Source organism: Pristiophorus japonicus, chromosome 12 (genome assembly GCF_044704955.1).
Source record: "Pristiophorus japonicus isolate sPriJap1 chromosome 12, sPriJap1.hap1, whole genome shotgun sequence".
Lineage (NCBI taxonomy): Eukaryota > Metazoa > Chordata > Chondrichthyes > Pristiophoridae > Pristiophorus > Pristiophorus japonicus.
Window position 1 is genome coordinate 29,925,920 of NC_091988.1, and position 12,060 is coordinate 29,937,979.

At 43.2% G+C, this 12,060-nt stretch overlaps 2 protein-coding genes across 4 annotated transcripts in view; one reads left to right on the forward strand and one right to left on the reverse strand.

Moving 5' to 3' along the window:
* Nucleotides 1-6,264, forward strand: part of LOC139277160 (peroxisomal acyl-coenzyme A oxidase 2-like) — a 69,475-nt gene extending 63,211 nt beyond the window's left edge. The window contains exon 14 of the mRNA XM_070895239.1: nucleotides 5,765-6,264. Coding sequence (XP_070751340.1) covers nucleotides 5,765-5,827 — 63 coding nt within the window. The 3' untranslated portion in view covers nucleotides 5,828-6,264. The remainder of the gene's footprint in view (nucleotides 1-5,764) is intronic.
* A 1,140-nt stretch (nucleotides 6,265-7,404) lies between these two features.
* Nucleotides 7,405-9,488, reverse strand: LOC139277161 (BTB/POZ domain-containing protein KCTD6). Of its 3 annotated transcripts, none has more exons than XM_070895241.1 (2): nucleotides 9,358-9,488; nucleotides 7,405-8,425 (listed from the first exon to the last, which is right to left on the reverse strand). In XM_070895241.1, exon 2 carries the CDS (start codon nucleotides 8,423-8,425, stop codon nucleotides 7,739-7,741), a length of 687 nt encoding a protein of 228 aa, XP_070751342.1. In that variant the 5' UTR covers nucleotides 9,358-9,488; the 3' UTR covers nucleotides 7,405-7,738. The 3 variants fall into 3 exon arrangements, with proteins under 3 accessions (XP_070751342.1, XP_070751343.1, XP_070751341.1); XM_070895242.1 differs by having other exon boundaries at nucleotides 8,960-9,488; XM_070895240.1 differs by having other exon boundaries at nucleotides 9,399-9,475.
* Nucleotides 9,489-12,060: the final 2,572 nt, after the last annotated feature.

Genomic DNA, 12,060 nt, shown 5'->3' on the forward strand with positions numbered 1-12,060 from the left:
TCCAAGTCAGCATGGATTTGTGAAAGGGAAATCGTGCTTGACAAATAATCTGGAATTTTTTGAGGATGTTTCCAGTAGAGTGGACAAGGTGGACAAATAATCTGGAATTTTTTGAGGATGTTTCCAGTAGAGTGGACAAGGGAGAACCAATTGATGATGTGTATTTGGACTTTCAGAAGGCCTTCGACAAGGTTCCACACAAGAGATTAATGTGCAAAGTTAAAACACATGGGATTGGGGGTAGTGTGCTGACGTGGATTGAGAACTGGTTGGCAGACAAGAAGCAAAGAGTAGGAGTAAATGGGTACTTTTCAGAATGGCAGGCAGTGACTAGTAGGGTACCGCAAGGTTCTGTGCTGGGACCCCAGCTGTCTACATTGTACATTAATGATTTAGACGAGGGGATTAAATGTAGTATCTCCAAATTTGCGGATGACACTAAGTTGGGGTGGCAGTGTGAGCTGCGAGGAGGATGCTATTAGGCTGCAGAGTGACTTGGATAGGTTCGGTGAGTGGGCAAATGCATGGCAGATGAAGTATAATGTGGATAAATGTGAGGTTATCCACTTTGGTGGTAAAAACAGAGACAATTATCTGAATGGTGACAGATTAGGAAAAGGGGAGGTGCAACGAGACCTGGGTGTCATGGAACATCAGTCATTGAAGGTTGGCATGCAGGTACAGCAGGCGGTTAAGAAAGCAAATGGCATGTTGGCCTTCATAGCGAGGGGATTTGAGTACAGGGGCAGGGAGGTGTTACTGCAGTTGTACAGGGCCTTGGTGCACAGTTTTGGTCTCCTAACTTGAGGAAGGACATTCTTGCTATTGAGGGAGTGCAGCGAAGGTTCACCAGACTGATTCCCAGGATGGCGGGACTGACATATCAAGAAAGACTGGATCAACTGGGCTTGTATTCACTGGAGTTCAGAAGAATGAGAGGGGATCTCATAGAAACATTTAAAATTCTGACAGGTTTAGACAGGTTAGATGCAGGAAGAATGTTCCCAATGTTGGGCAAGTCCAGAACCAGGGGATACAGTCTAAGGATAAGGGGCAAGCCATTTAGGACCGAGATGAGGAGAAACTTCTTCACCCAGAGAGTGGTGAACCTGTGGAATTCTCTACCACAGGAAGTTGTTGAGGCCAATTCACTAAATATATTCAAAAAGGAGTTAAATGTAGTCCATAATACTCGGGGGAATCAAGGGGTATGGCGAGAAAGCAGGAATGGGGTACTGAAGTTGCATGTTCAGCCATGAACTCAGTGAATGGCGGTGCAGGTTCGAAGGGCCAAATGGCCTACTCCTGCACCTATTTTCTATGTTTCTATGTCTATTCCCCCACTGAGGTTCAGTTCTTGAATGTTGCTTCCAGTATTTCATTCGTGTCACTGCATTTGATACAACCAAGTTACAGTAACTTGCATTCATCCCACAGGATTGTCTTGTGGTCAGTTAATTATTAGGCGTCTGTATGCCAAAGATACAGTTTGTAGTTCAATCACAATTCTAGTTTTGAAGTTTTATTTTCTATGTTCCTCATGTCCACATCTGCATTATCCTTGCAGATGTGGACTTATCACATAATTGTGGGAATTAAATGATGTAGGGTTGTAATTGCTGCCCATCTTTTTTTGGAGTACAGTATCTCATAACATCAATAGTATAAATACTCTATCACCATAATACTGTACTGTAATATTAAAGATTGGATTGCACAAAGCAAGAACCAGATCTACATTGCAAAGTTTAAAAATGATTTGAACTGGAGGGGCACAGTGGGCTGGATTTTAAGGAGGTGGGTGGTGGGGGGGGCCTCCGAGGCGGTTGGGAAACCCAGGAGGCTGGGTTGCCAGCAGGCCCAGCCGGCTTTAATGGCAGGACCCAATTTGCATGTATTTGGCTCGATTTCCCACCTGCGGCCACCCAGATTGAGAGGCTAGCTGGTTGCAGGCAGGTAGGCCTGTGGCACTAGGCTGCACAGAGGAGGGAGCAAGGGATCCGGCAAGGCCATTAAAAGGATAGGTGGGGATCATGCGTAACTGACCTGACAGGGGAGTAACCATGACCCTAACGTGGTTCTCCCTGGATCAGGAAGGTGATTCTCCTATGCTTTTTGGAAATAGGAGGTGGGTGGGGTGGCTTGACCCATCCACCTCCATGGCACGAACCTGGTATTGCAGTACTTCCAGGAACGGTGCAGTGGCTCTAGGCCTTTTGGCTAAGAGCATTGGCGCAGAGTGATCCTTGATGTGACCTCTGGCGTTTGTGATTTGACAAAGAATTGGAAAGATTGGCAACGAATAAAAAAAAAAATAGGTGGGGGTCGGGGGTCGGCCTGAGATCGTGGATTGAGCCTTGCTGATAAAAGGATTCGGGGGGGGGGGAGGGAAATCGGACCGGTAAAAGGATCGGGGGGGGGGGGGGGGGGGGTCGGTTGGGCATCAGGCCATGCTGGTGAAAGGACGGCGGGGGCGGGCAAAGAGATCAGGTCGGTAAAAGGATTGGGTATTGGACCCCTGCTGGTAAAAGGATCGGCGAGGGGGGGGAGGGGGGCGCGGTGGATTGGGCTTCGGGTCTTGCTGGTGAAACGAGGGAGGGGGCAGCAGTTGGGCTTCGGGCCTTGACCATGCTGGTAAAAGGATCGGGGGGGCAGCCAGAAATCGGTGGGTGGGGGAGGAGAGGGTCGGGGCCGGATGATCGGGGTGAATGAAGAGACCGTGGCCATCGTCGATGGGGGCCGGTGATCGGAGACCTGGTGTGGGGTTTCCGATCGCAGGGTGTGGGTTCAGCAGGGACCTTGGATCCAGGAGGTAGTCTATAAAGGCACTTGCCTCCTGGTTCCAGCAGTCCCCTCCTTGCTGTAACTGCCAGGTTTTACGGATTGTGTAAAACCCATCCATATGCAGTTTAAAAACAAATTGGAAGTTAAAAAAGAGGCTTCCAGCCTCATCATAATTAAATTGATGTCCCATCTCCTGGGAGCAGGTTGGTTGCCCGCACCCGTTCTCTTTCTGGTTTCCTCTCACCCACCCCCCAGCCCCCGGCCCTCGCTTCTGTTAAAAGTGGGCGGGTTCAGGTCGGGAATCCCATTTTTACAATTTAACTACCACTATGCTCCCAACACACCTGTTTTTTTTTATTAAAAATTCTCCACAACGTATTGGATTATTGTCCTTTAACCCTCTGGATTCTGGGTGTAGAAAATTGAAACTATCAGTTGGTGCAGTTACTGGAAGAGGGAACCTTATCAGGTATGTGCTGTACCTGATTTGGGATTTTCTGATGCAACCACTAGTGTAAAAAAAAATTTAAAAATGAAACCATTAGCCAATATTAACTTTAGTTGTTGAATACAAAATTTAACTGCCAACTCCACCCTTCTCCCCCTGCCTCCCCCACAAAAAAGGAAGGGATAAAATCAAATCGAACTGAGCCAAATCGTATACATATTCTATTTTAAACAATCACATTGACTTGTCCAAACAATTACATTTACTTTCTGTTTTCCAGGCCCATGTTTGTATAAGTATGACACAATGAAACTAATTTTTGAATCTGTATGCCGGCAAGAAGCATTGCTCAACAACAAAAATTCGGGCACATACTGCCTGCAATTCCCCCTTTTTGTTTTTTGCAGCCAGTACACATCCAAACACCCAGTTTGAACTGGTGGTGGACTCAAATAATTACATATAGTGCTGAAAAGGAGCGTGGGTTGGCTAGTCCATCTCTTTTCCCCCCCCCCCCCCCAGCATCCCTTGGATGCCAGTTCAGACATAAATTTTGCAATCAACACTGTACATGCCAATTCCTTTTTTCCAAGTCAGCATCAAAGAAAAACTTGCATTTTACAAGTGTCTTTTATGTGATTAGGATGTCCCAAAGGTACTTTATGCTTTACAATCAATTAATTATTTTTGATCAGTTTATTTCTAGGCATATGCAGCAGCCAATTTATGCACAGCAAGGTCCCACAAACAGCAATGGACATAAAAAATAGGAGCAGGAATCGGCCCTTCGAGTCTGCTCCTTAAGATCATAACTGACCTACCTCAAGTCCATTTTCCTGCCCTATCCCCCATATCCTTTGATTTCCTTAGTATCCGAAAATCTATAATTCTGTCTTAAATATACTCAATGACTGAGCATCCTCTGTCCTCGGGTCGAGAATTCCAAATATTCACAAACCTTTGAATGAAAATATTTCTCCCCATCTCAGTCCTAAATGGCCGACCAGTTAATCTGTTGATTGAAGATGTTTAAGGGATGTTGGCTCGAACATTAGAGCTCCCCAACTCTTCTTTGAATAGTATTGTATTTTTTTTTTACATCCGCTGGGCATTGGTTTAATGTCTCATCTGAAATATGGCACCTCCAACAGTGCAACACTTCCTCAGTATGGCTCTAGTGTCAGCCTAGATTATGTGCTCAAACCTTTGTGGTCGGGCTTGCACCCATGACCTTCTAATTCAGAGTTGGAGTGCCACCACCCAGCCAAGACGAACACAGAACTAGAGGGAGGAAATTTGCAGGGCTGTAGGGAAAGAGCAGGTGAGTGTTACTAATTTGATAGCTCTCTATAAGATCAGGCATGATAGGTCGAATGGCCTCCTTCTCTGCTGTATCAATCTATTGATTCTATAAAGTTTTGCTCCATGTCCCTATGACAAACTTCCCCACTGCTGCTGATACAATATTTTGTGGGGCTTCTTTCCCAAAATGTTTTTCTTCTGAAATGTTCTTGCACTCTCCTCGTCGACTGATTACATTTTATTTGCACCTATAAATGAAATCAAAGCACAAATTAAGGTGAGAATGTGGAACTCGCTACCACAGGGAGTAGTTGAGGCAAATAGTATAGATACATGTTATGCATTCTCAGTAAGCATGAGAGGGAGAAGGGAATAGAGGGTTATGCTGATAGTTAGAGGAGGAAAGATGGGAGGCGGCTCGAGTGGAGCATAAATGCTGGCATGGACTGGTTGGGCCGATTGGCCTGCTTCTGTGCCATATATCCTGTGTAATGTAATGGTGCATGCAAGATCGTGCTATTCTGAAGGTGGCTGAATTACACGACTACCTGAAACACTGGAGACCTGATATTTATTTGCTTGAGAGAATGGGAGACACTCAAGTTGATGACTTTGTTCTGCTGGATGGAAAGTGTGTATTTTCCTTGAGCAAGAATATTTTTAATAGACTATTTGAAGAGTGGGAGATTGTAACAGTCAGAACAGATTGGTCAGAACTTGCCTTAACTGCGGGTTTGGAAAACTTTGTTTACAAAAAAAGCAAATGCTCAGTCTCGAGGTATATTTTCCAGTCATGTAACACATGGTGTGATTCGGTAACTAGCGCTATCAGCAAGGGGTGGTGCTCAAAGTGCATCTTGAGTAAATCGCAGGTGCACAGCTCACAATTTTCCAAGACGTATGCAATACAAACACCAGATCATAGAATCACCTCGAATGGATCAAGCTATGTTAAGCTTCACTGGTTCGTGACATGTTTTCATTCATGTGTATACTGGAAATGTTTGTCATTGAGACATCGCTCAGAGTGGTAGTATTGCCAATCTGTAAGGTGTTCAAGCTGCAATTTTCATAAATGCAATCAAAATAGTTACACGTTCAACTGTGTAAATAGGTTTCCTGTTAATTTTGTTAGAATATATATTTTAAATGGAATATTTATGTAAATGCAGAAATTTAATTTTCTATCAATGTTTGAAAGAAAAGTTTGCTGGGTTTATGTTTCTACAGGTAAATCTTGCATATGAGAAATACCTGAAGACTCAATTTCAATCAGCGCAGTCCAAGCTGTGATGTGTTCTGCATTTGTTGTTGATTATTTGTGATTAAAGCTACGATAACAGCGTAGGACACCAAATATCATAAATAAGCTGGTTACTGTGACAAGTAACCGCCAGATTGATTCACATAAAATGCAAGTACAATGTAAAAAGTCAGTTAAACTAAGTTCAATTAAATTGACAATTTCTAATGAGTATAGATCTTGTAAAATTGTTTAGAGTAATTGAATGTACTACTACTAACTGAATTTTAGACTTGTGCCTGGCTTATTGTGCCAATGTTTTCAGTAAATTGAGATTTAATTGCATTTTAACATTTTGTACTTACAACTATTACAAAATATCTTCCACATCTGAACATTTTGATGTCAGCCTTTTCAAACTTGTTTATTTAAATGTATCAGATGTTACCAGCTATTAAATGAACCCAGAAAGCTGCTTTATTTTAAACACCGTATTTGTTTTTTTTTATTACCAGCAAAATCTCAGGTATCAAATATTAAGTATGTGGTCTCGTTTCTTCCCCCTCCCCGTAATCTGCAATTTATGCTGGGTTATCATTACACAAGTGCTACTTTTTGAAAATTAATATGCAAATTTGAACAAACTTATCTCCAATGGATTTACACAACAAAATGTTACTTTAGTTGAAATTCCTATACCCTGAAAATGTAGGTCAGATTGCTCATCAAAATGTCCTACCAACACTAAGTGAGCCGATTCCTTGTGCATGAGGAAACCGTATGACAGGCACTAATTGGACTGCACACTAGAAATTCAAAATATCACAGCCTAAAATCAATGTGCAAATAGAGCTAGCATAGTACAAGGTTCCTAATTTAAAAGTAAGACAGTTATTTTAAAACTCTTCACCTATACCATTATTAAAAGTAAGAAATGGCAGATTAAAGTACAAAGGTTAAGTTAAATTGCATTGTTGGTGCTAAATCTTTGTTCAGTAATTTTACTACTTAAAACTGCACTGGCTGTAACCCAAGGGTGTGTTCATATTGAAACTAAATGGACATAATGTCAGCTGATTACTACAAAAATGCTTAATTGTTATGGCTGTATATAAGCCCAACTAGTTAGAACTGCCCTGCTCGGTTATATAGTGCAAGTAGAGACAAAGGACTCACTAAATCTTAATACATCAATTACTGTTTAAAATAAAACCTCAAAACTAAAACCTGTGTGTGGCTCATGCAGGAATAGGATTATAAATAAACAATGTCACATTGCACAAAACTAAATGGCTGTCAATACTATTACTAAATTCTTAATGGCTCTTTTTTTAAGTGACTAATTTGATTTCCCATTGGAGCTAGAGGTGAACTACTCACATGCTGTAAATTGAGGATTTTGCAAAGATCAGCAAAATTAAACCTGCAGGACTACAATCTCCTGGATTAAATTTGTACCGTTAAGTCAGCTCATGTAACAATACATGCACCAAGGCAGCCACAAGTACATTATCAACCATATTATTCATCTGGACCCACACTTTACTGAATAACTTGAAACATAGTGGGCAGGTAAGATTTATAGATTAAAACCTTCATTTATACAGCATGAAATATGTACACAAGGTCTTAACTTTATTTCACAATTACATGGAGATAAACAAGTAAAAGGTACACCAATGTCATGTATTTTCTTAAACTTCAATCTAGCAGGTATTGTTAAAAGGTTAATCATAAAACTTCTATTAAAGGATATACATCTTACATGTTTAATACCTCACTTCAACAGCATTTGGTTACAGTATGCATAGGAATATTTTACTATCATACAAAAAGTAACAATAGAAAAGTTGTAAAATTTGCATCAGTACATGGTTACCTGGGTGTTCAATTAAATAATGCCGTACAGTGATCCATTACTGTTCATTGTGTGGTTACATCATTTAGCATTGCAAGGATGGTCAGTCTTCAGTTTTCCGTGCCAATCTACAAAAGGTCCAGTTGTGTTCCACAGTGTTCTCATTTGCTCTCTCGCTCATGTGATGTACCCGTGTCATTCTGATGGTAAAACCCTGCTTGGCAATGTACTCCATCAGATGAACGCGAAGAGACACCTCCTGGTGATAATCACAGGGTCCAAATGTGAAGGACACCTGGAAGTCTCTGGTATCCATCATGTGTTTATTCCATTTTGTGAAATGGTTTGAGATACCCTCCAGCAATGAGTGCACTTTAGTAGTGATTGTCAGTTGTGTTATTATAACAGCTACTGGATTGGAATATTTGGAAAGTTTACGGGTGCTAGACAATTCCACCACCTCCTCGAAGGTATCTAATGGGTAAAGGGGCTTGGGGTCATTCAGATAGTGAATCAAAGGTTCTATCTGATAAAAATCAGCCTCTTTTCTCAGGAGGTCAATTTCTTTGAAGCCATGAGGTAGTGTCAGATCTGCGGTCCTTAAAAAATTCAAAATGTATCTGAAGAGAGGTCCATCTCTATCAATGAAGTAGTTTCCTTGTGAGTCTTTGGCAGTGGGGAAATCTCCCCTGAACATTACTCCGAGCATGGAGTCTGGGTATCTGGTTAGGGTGGAGATTGATGTTGAATACAAGTATCCTCCCACATTAAGAGTGACTGGATCAGCCATCTGAAATTTTAAAAACTAGAACATGTATCACAGTGCTTTGTTCATATTACCACATTGTGACAGTAAAGTTTAATTCTTTATTACCTAATTTATGTAAAGCGGATATCTTACTGAATGTGTTTCATTTATTCAATCCCTAATAGTGATATTTTACTGGAATACAAATCTCACATCTAGGTCAACTGGGAGTAATGCTGTGCAAACCGACATCACAAGAACAAAGAACTCCTGTTAAAGCCCCGTAACCATAGGGCGCACTAAATGCAAATAAATTCCTCATTCTCCAGATTCAACCGTTGAATAGAATTTCATATTTTTAAGTTTATTTTGTCACACCCAAGCTTAAATAGCGCTCCCAAAGTAGTAAATAGTATTGCCCGTCTTATCTGGCTCGCAAGATAATTCTTATTACACATTAGTCAGACCAGTGCAATGTCCTGTATTTGCTTAACTAGCATATGAAATTGGATTATAAAAAAATTCAGGTTACGTCAATGTTCAGGTAAATAAATCTCAACAAATCATAGACCCTACTTGTTCACTTTATCTTCTTTAAACGAGGCTCTTAAAAGGAGAGGGGGATGGGGAAGACATGCAATGGACTGGGAAGCCACACGAACATTGGTACACGATGCAAAGCAATGCATCATTGATCCACTGGTTGAGGTGAAGCGTTGATGAGAAATATAAAGCGTTTTCCAACATGTGCTCCCGCCTGCTGCCTTGATATTGGCTGTAACACAAGGTTTGGTGGAGAACTAACAGCAGAAAGCAGCCGCTCGGGTCAGCGGCATTGCTCGGCACCCAGGGCCCCCCAGGTGAACCTTCACCCCCGGGGGCGGGTCGCCGAGTGCCCCGCTCACTCGCCCAGCCGCCACGCAGCAGTCCCGCCTGAACCATTCACCACTCCCCACAAAAAGCTCCGGGCGCACCTTCAAACAAGCTCAGGCCAACGCCAGCCCGCGCTCCTCACCGTCTGGCTCCAGTCGCCAAAATCCATCTGCTTCCGACTGCTTAATGTTCCTCGCCGCTCTATCCCCAGGAGCTGGTCTTTCAGCACAGCCGCAGATCCAGTGCAAGCGCTCTGCGCCTGCGCCGTCCTTTTTAACTGTGACTGGCAAACGGCCGAGCATGCGCGCTGAGCACAACGCTCTTGTTGCCAATTTGAACTGGGCCATCGCCATCTTTCATAAAGGCAGTGCGATGCCTGAATGCCGTCCTCCGGTTCAACAAGTAAAGTGTGTGGACTCGAACAACAACAACTTGTATTTATATAGCGCCTTTAACGTAGTGAAACGTCTCAAGCCGTTTCACAGTCGCATAAGGAGAAATTAGAGCCGCTTGGTCAAAGGTAGATTTTAAGGAGAGTCTTGAAGGAGGAAAGAGAGCCGGAGAAAATTAGGCAGGGAGTTCCAGAGCTTGGGACCTAGCCAACAGAACTGAGCAATTATAATCAGGGATGCTCATGAGGGCAGAATTACAGGAGCACAGACATCTCGGGGCTGGAGGATTTAGAGAGATAGGGAGGGCGAGGCCAGAGAAGGGATAACCAGCCGTGGATAACCAAGGAAATAAAGGAAAGTATCATATCAAAGACCAATGCGTATAAGGTGGCCAAAGTTTGTGGGAAACTAGAGGATTGGGAAAATTTTAAGCAACAGCAAAGAATGACTAAAAAAGCAATAAAGAAAGGGAAGATAGATTACGAAGGTAAACTTGCGCAAAACATAAAAACAGATAGTAAAAGCTTTTACAGATATATAAAACGGAAAAGAGTGACTAAAGTAAATGTTGGTCCCTTAGAAGATGAAAAGGGGGATTTAATAATGGGAAATGTGGAAATGGCTGAGACCTTAAACAATTATTTTGCTTCGGTCTTCACAGTGGAAGACACAAAAACAATGCCAAAATTTGCAGGCCACAGGAATGTGGGAAGGGAGGACCTTGAGACAATCACTATCACTAGGCGGGTAGTGCTGGACAGGCTAATGGGACTGAAGGTAGACAAGTCCCCTGATCCTGATGAAATGCATCCCAGGGTATTAAAAGAGATGGCGGAAGTTATAGCAGATGCATTCATTATAATCTACCAAAATTCTCTGGACTCTGGGGAGGTACCAGCGGATTGGAAAGCAGCTAATGTAACGTCTCTGTTTAAAAAAGGGGGCAGGCAAAAGGCAGGTAACTATAGGCCGGTTAGTTTAACATCTGTAGTGGGGAAAATGCTTGAAACTATCATTAAGGAAGAAATAGTGGGACATCAAGATAGGAATAGTGCAATCAAGCAGACGCAGCATGGATTCATGAAGGGAAATCATATTTAACTAACTTACTGGAATTCTTTGAGGATATAACGAGCATGGTGGATAGAGGTGTACCGATGGATGTGGTGTATTTAGATTTCCAAAAGGCATTCGATAAGGTGCCACACAAAAGGTTACTGCAGAAGATAAAGGTACGTGGAGTCAGTGGAAATGTATTAGCATGAATAGAGAATTGGCTGGCGAACAGAAAGCAGAGAGTCGGGATAAATGGGTCCTTTTCCGGTTGGAAATCAGTGGTGTGCCAGAGGGATCAGTGCTGGGACCACAACTGTTTACAATATACATAGATGATCTAGAAGAGGGGACAGAATGTAGTGCAACAAAATTTGCAGATGACACTAAGATTAGTGGGAAAGCGGGTTGTGTAGAGGACTCAGAGAGGCTGCAAGGAGATTTGGATAGGTTAAGCGAATGGGCTAAGGTTTGGCAGATGGAATACAATGTCGGAAAGTGTGAGGTCATCCACCTTGGGGAAAAAAAACAGTAAAAGGGAATATTATTTGAATGGGGAGAAATTACAACATGCTGTGGTGCAGAGGGACCTGGGGGTCCTTGTGCATGAAACTCTTTTGAGTTTACCTGAAAATAAACATAACCATTAAAACCATGCCACCCGCCTGGGTGACACAGCAGACATTTTCAAGGCCCCTTTTTTTTTTCCTTTTTTTTTTTGGTTTTTTTTTTGGGGTGCTAAAATCAAGTTTTTTCCAGTGCCCCCTATAAAAGGGGAGGGGGACACTAAAAGCACCGGCAATGAAAACAAATTAAACTTTAAAACGTAAAATCAAATTAAAATTTGGTTGCCGGGCGTGATGATGCACTCCAGTCCCTCCGGTGCCCACCTCTCGCGGAAGGCCGCGAGCGTACCGGTGGACACCGCGTGCTCCATCTCCAAGGACACCCTGGACCGGATGTAAGAGCGGAAGAGAGGCAGGCAGTCAGGTTGAACGACCCCCTCGACCGCCCGCTGCCTGGACCGGCTGATGGCACCCTTGGCCGTGCCCAGGAGCAGTCCTACGAGGAGGCCTTCGGACCTACCCGCTCCCCTCCGCACAGGGTGCCCAAAGATCAGGAGAGTGGGACTGAAGTGCAGCCAGAATTTCAGGAGCAGCCCCTTCAAATAATGGAACAGGGGCTGCAACCTCGTGCACTCAATAAAAACATGGAACACGGACTCCTCCAGACTGCAGAAATTGCAGGCGGCCTGGGAGTCCGTGAACCGGCTTAAAAAGTTTATTGCACGGCACTGCTCCGTGCACCACCCCCCAGGCCAAGTCCCCGATGAATAGTGGGAGGACCCCCGCGTAGAGT

Bases quoted from the DNA above. Each gene is read 5' to 3' on its own strand.
- LOC139277161 (XM_070895240.1), bottom strand. From the start codon at position 9,425: ATGGATTTTGGCGACTGGAGCCAGACG. The intron at 8,426-9,398 runs GTGAGGAGCGCG...TTAAAATTTCAG, and splicing joins TTGGCGACTGGAGCCAGACG to ATGGCTGATCCAGTCACTCT.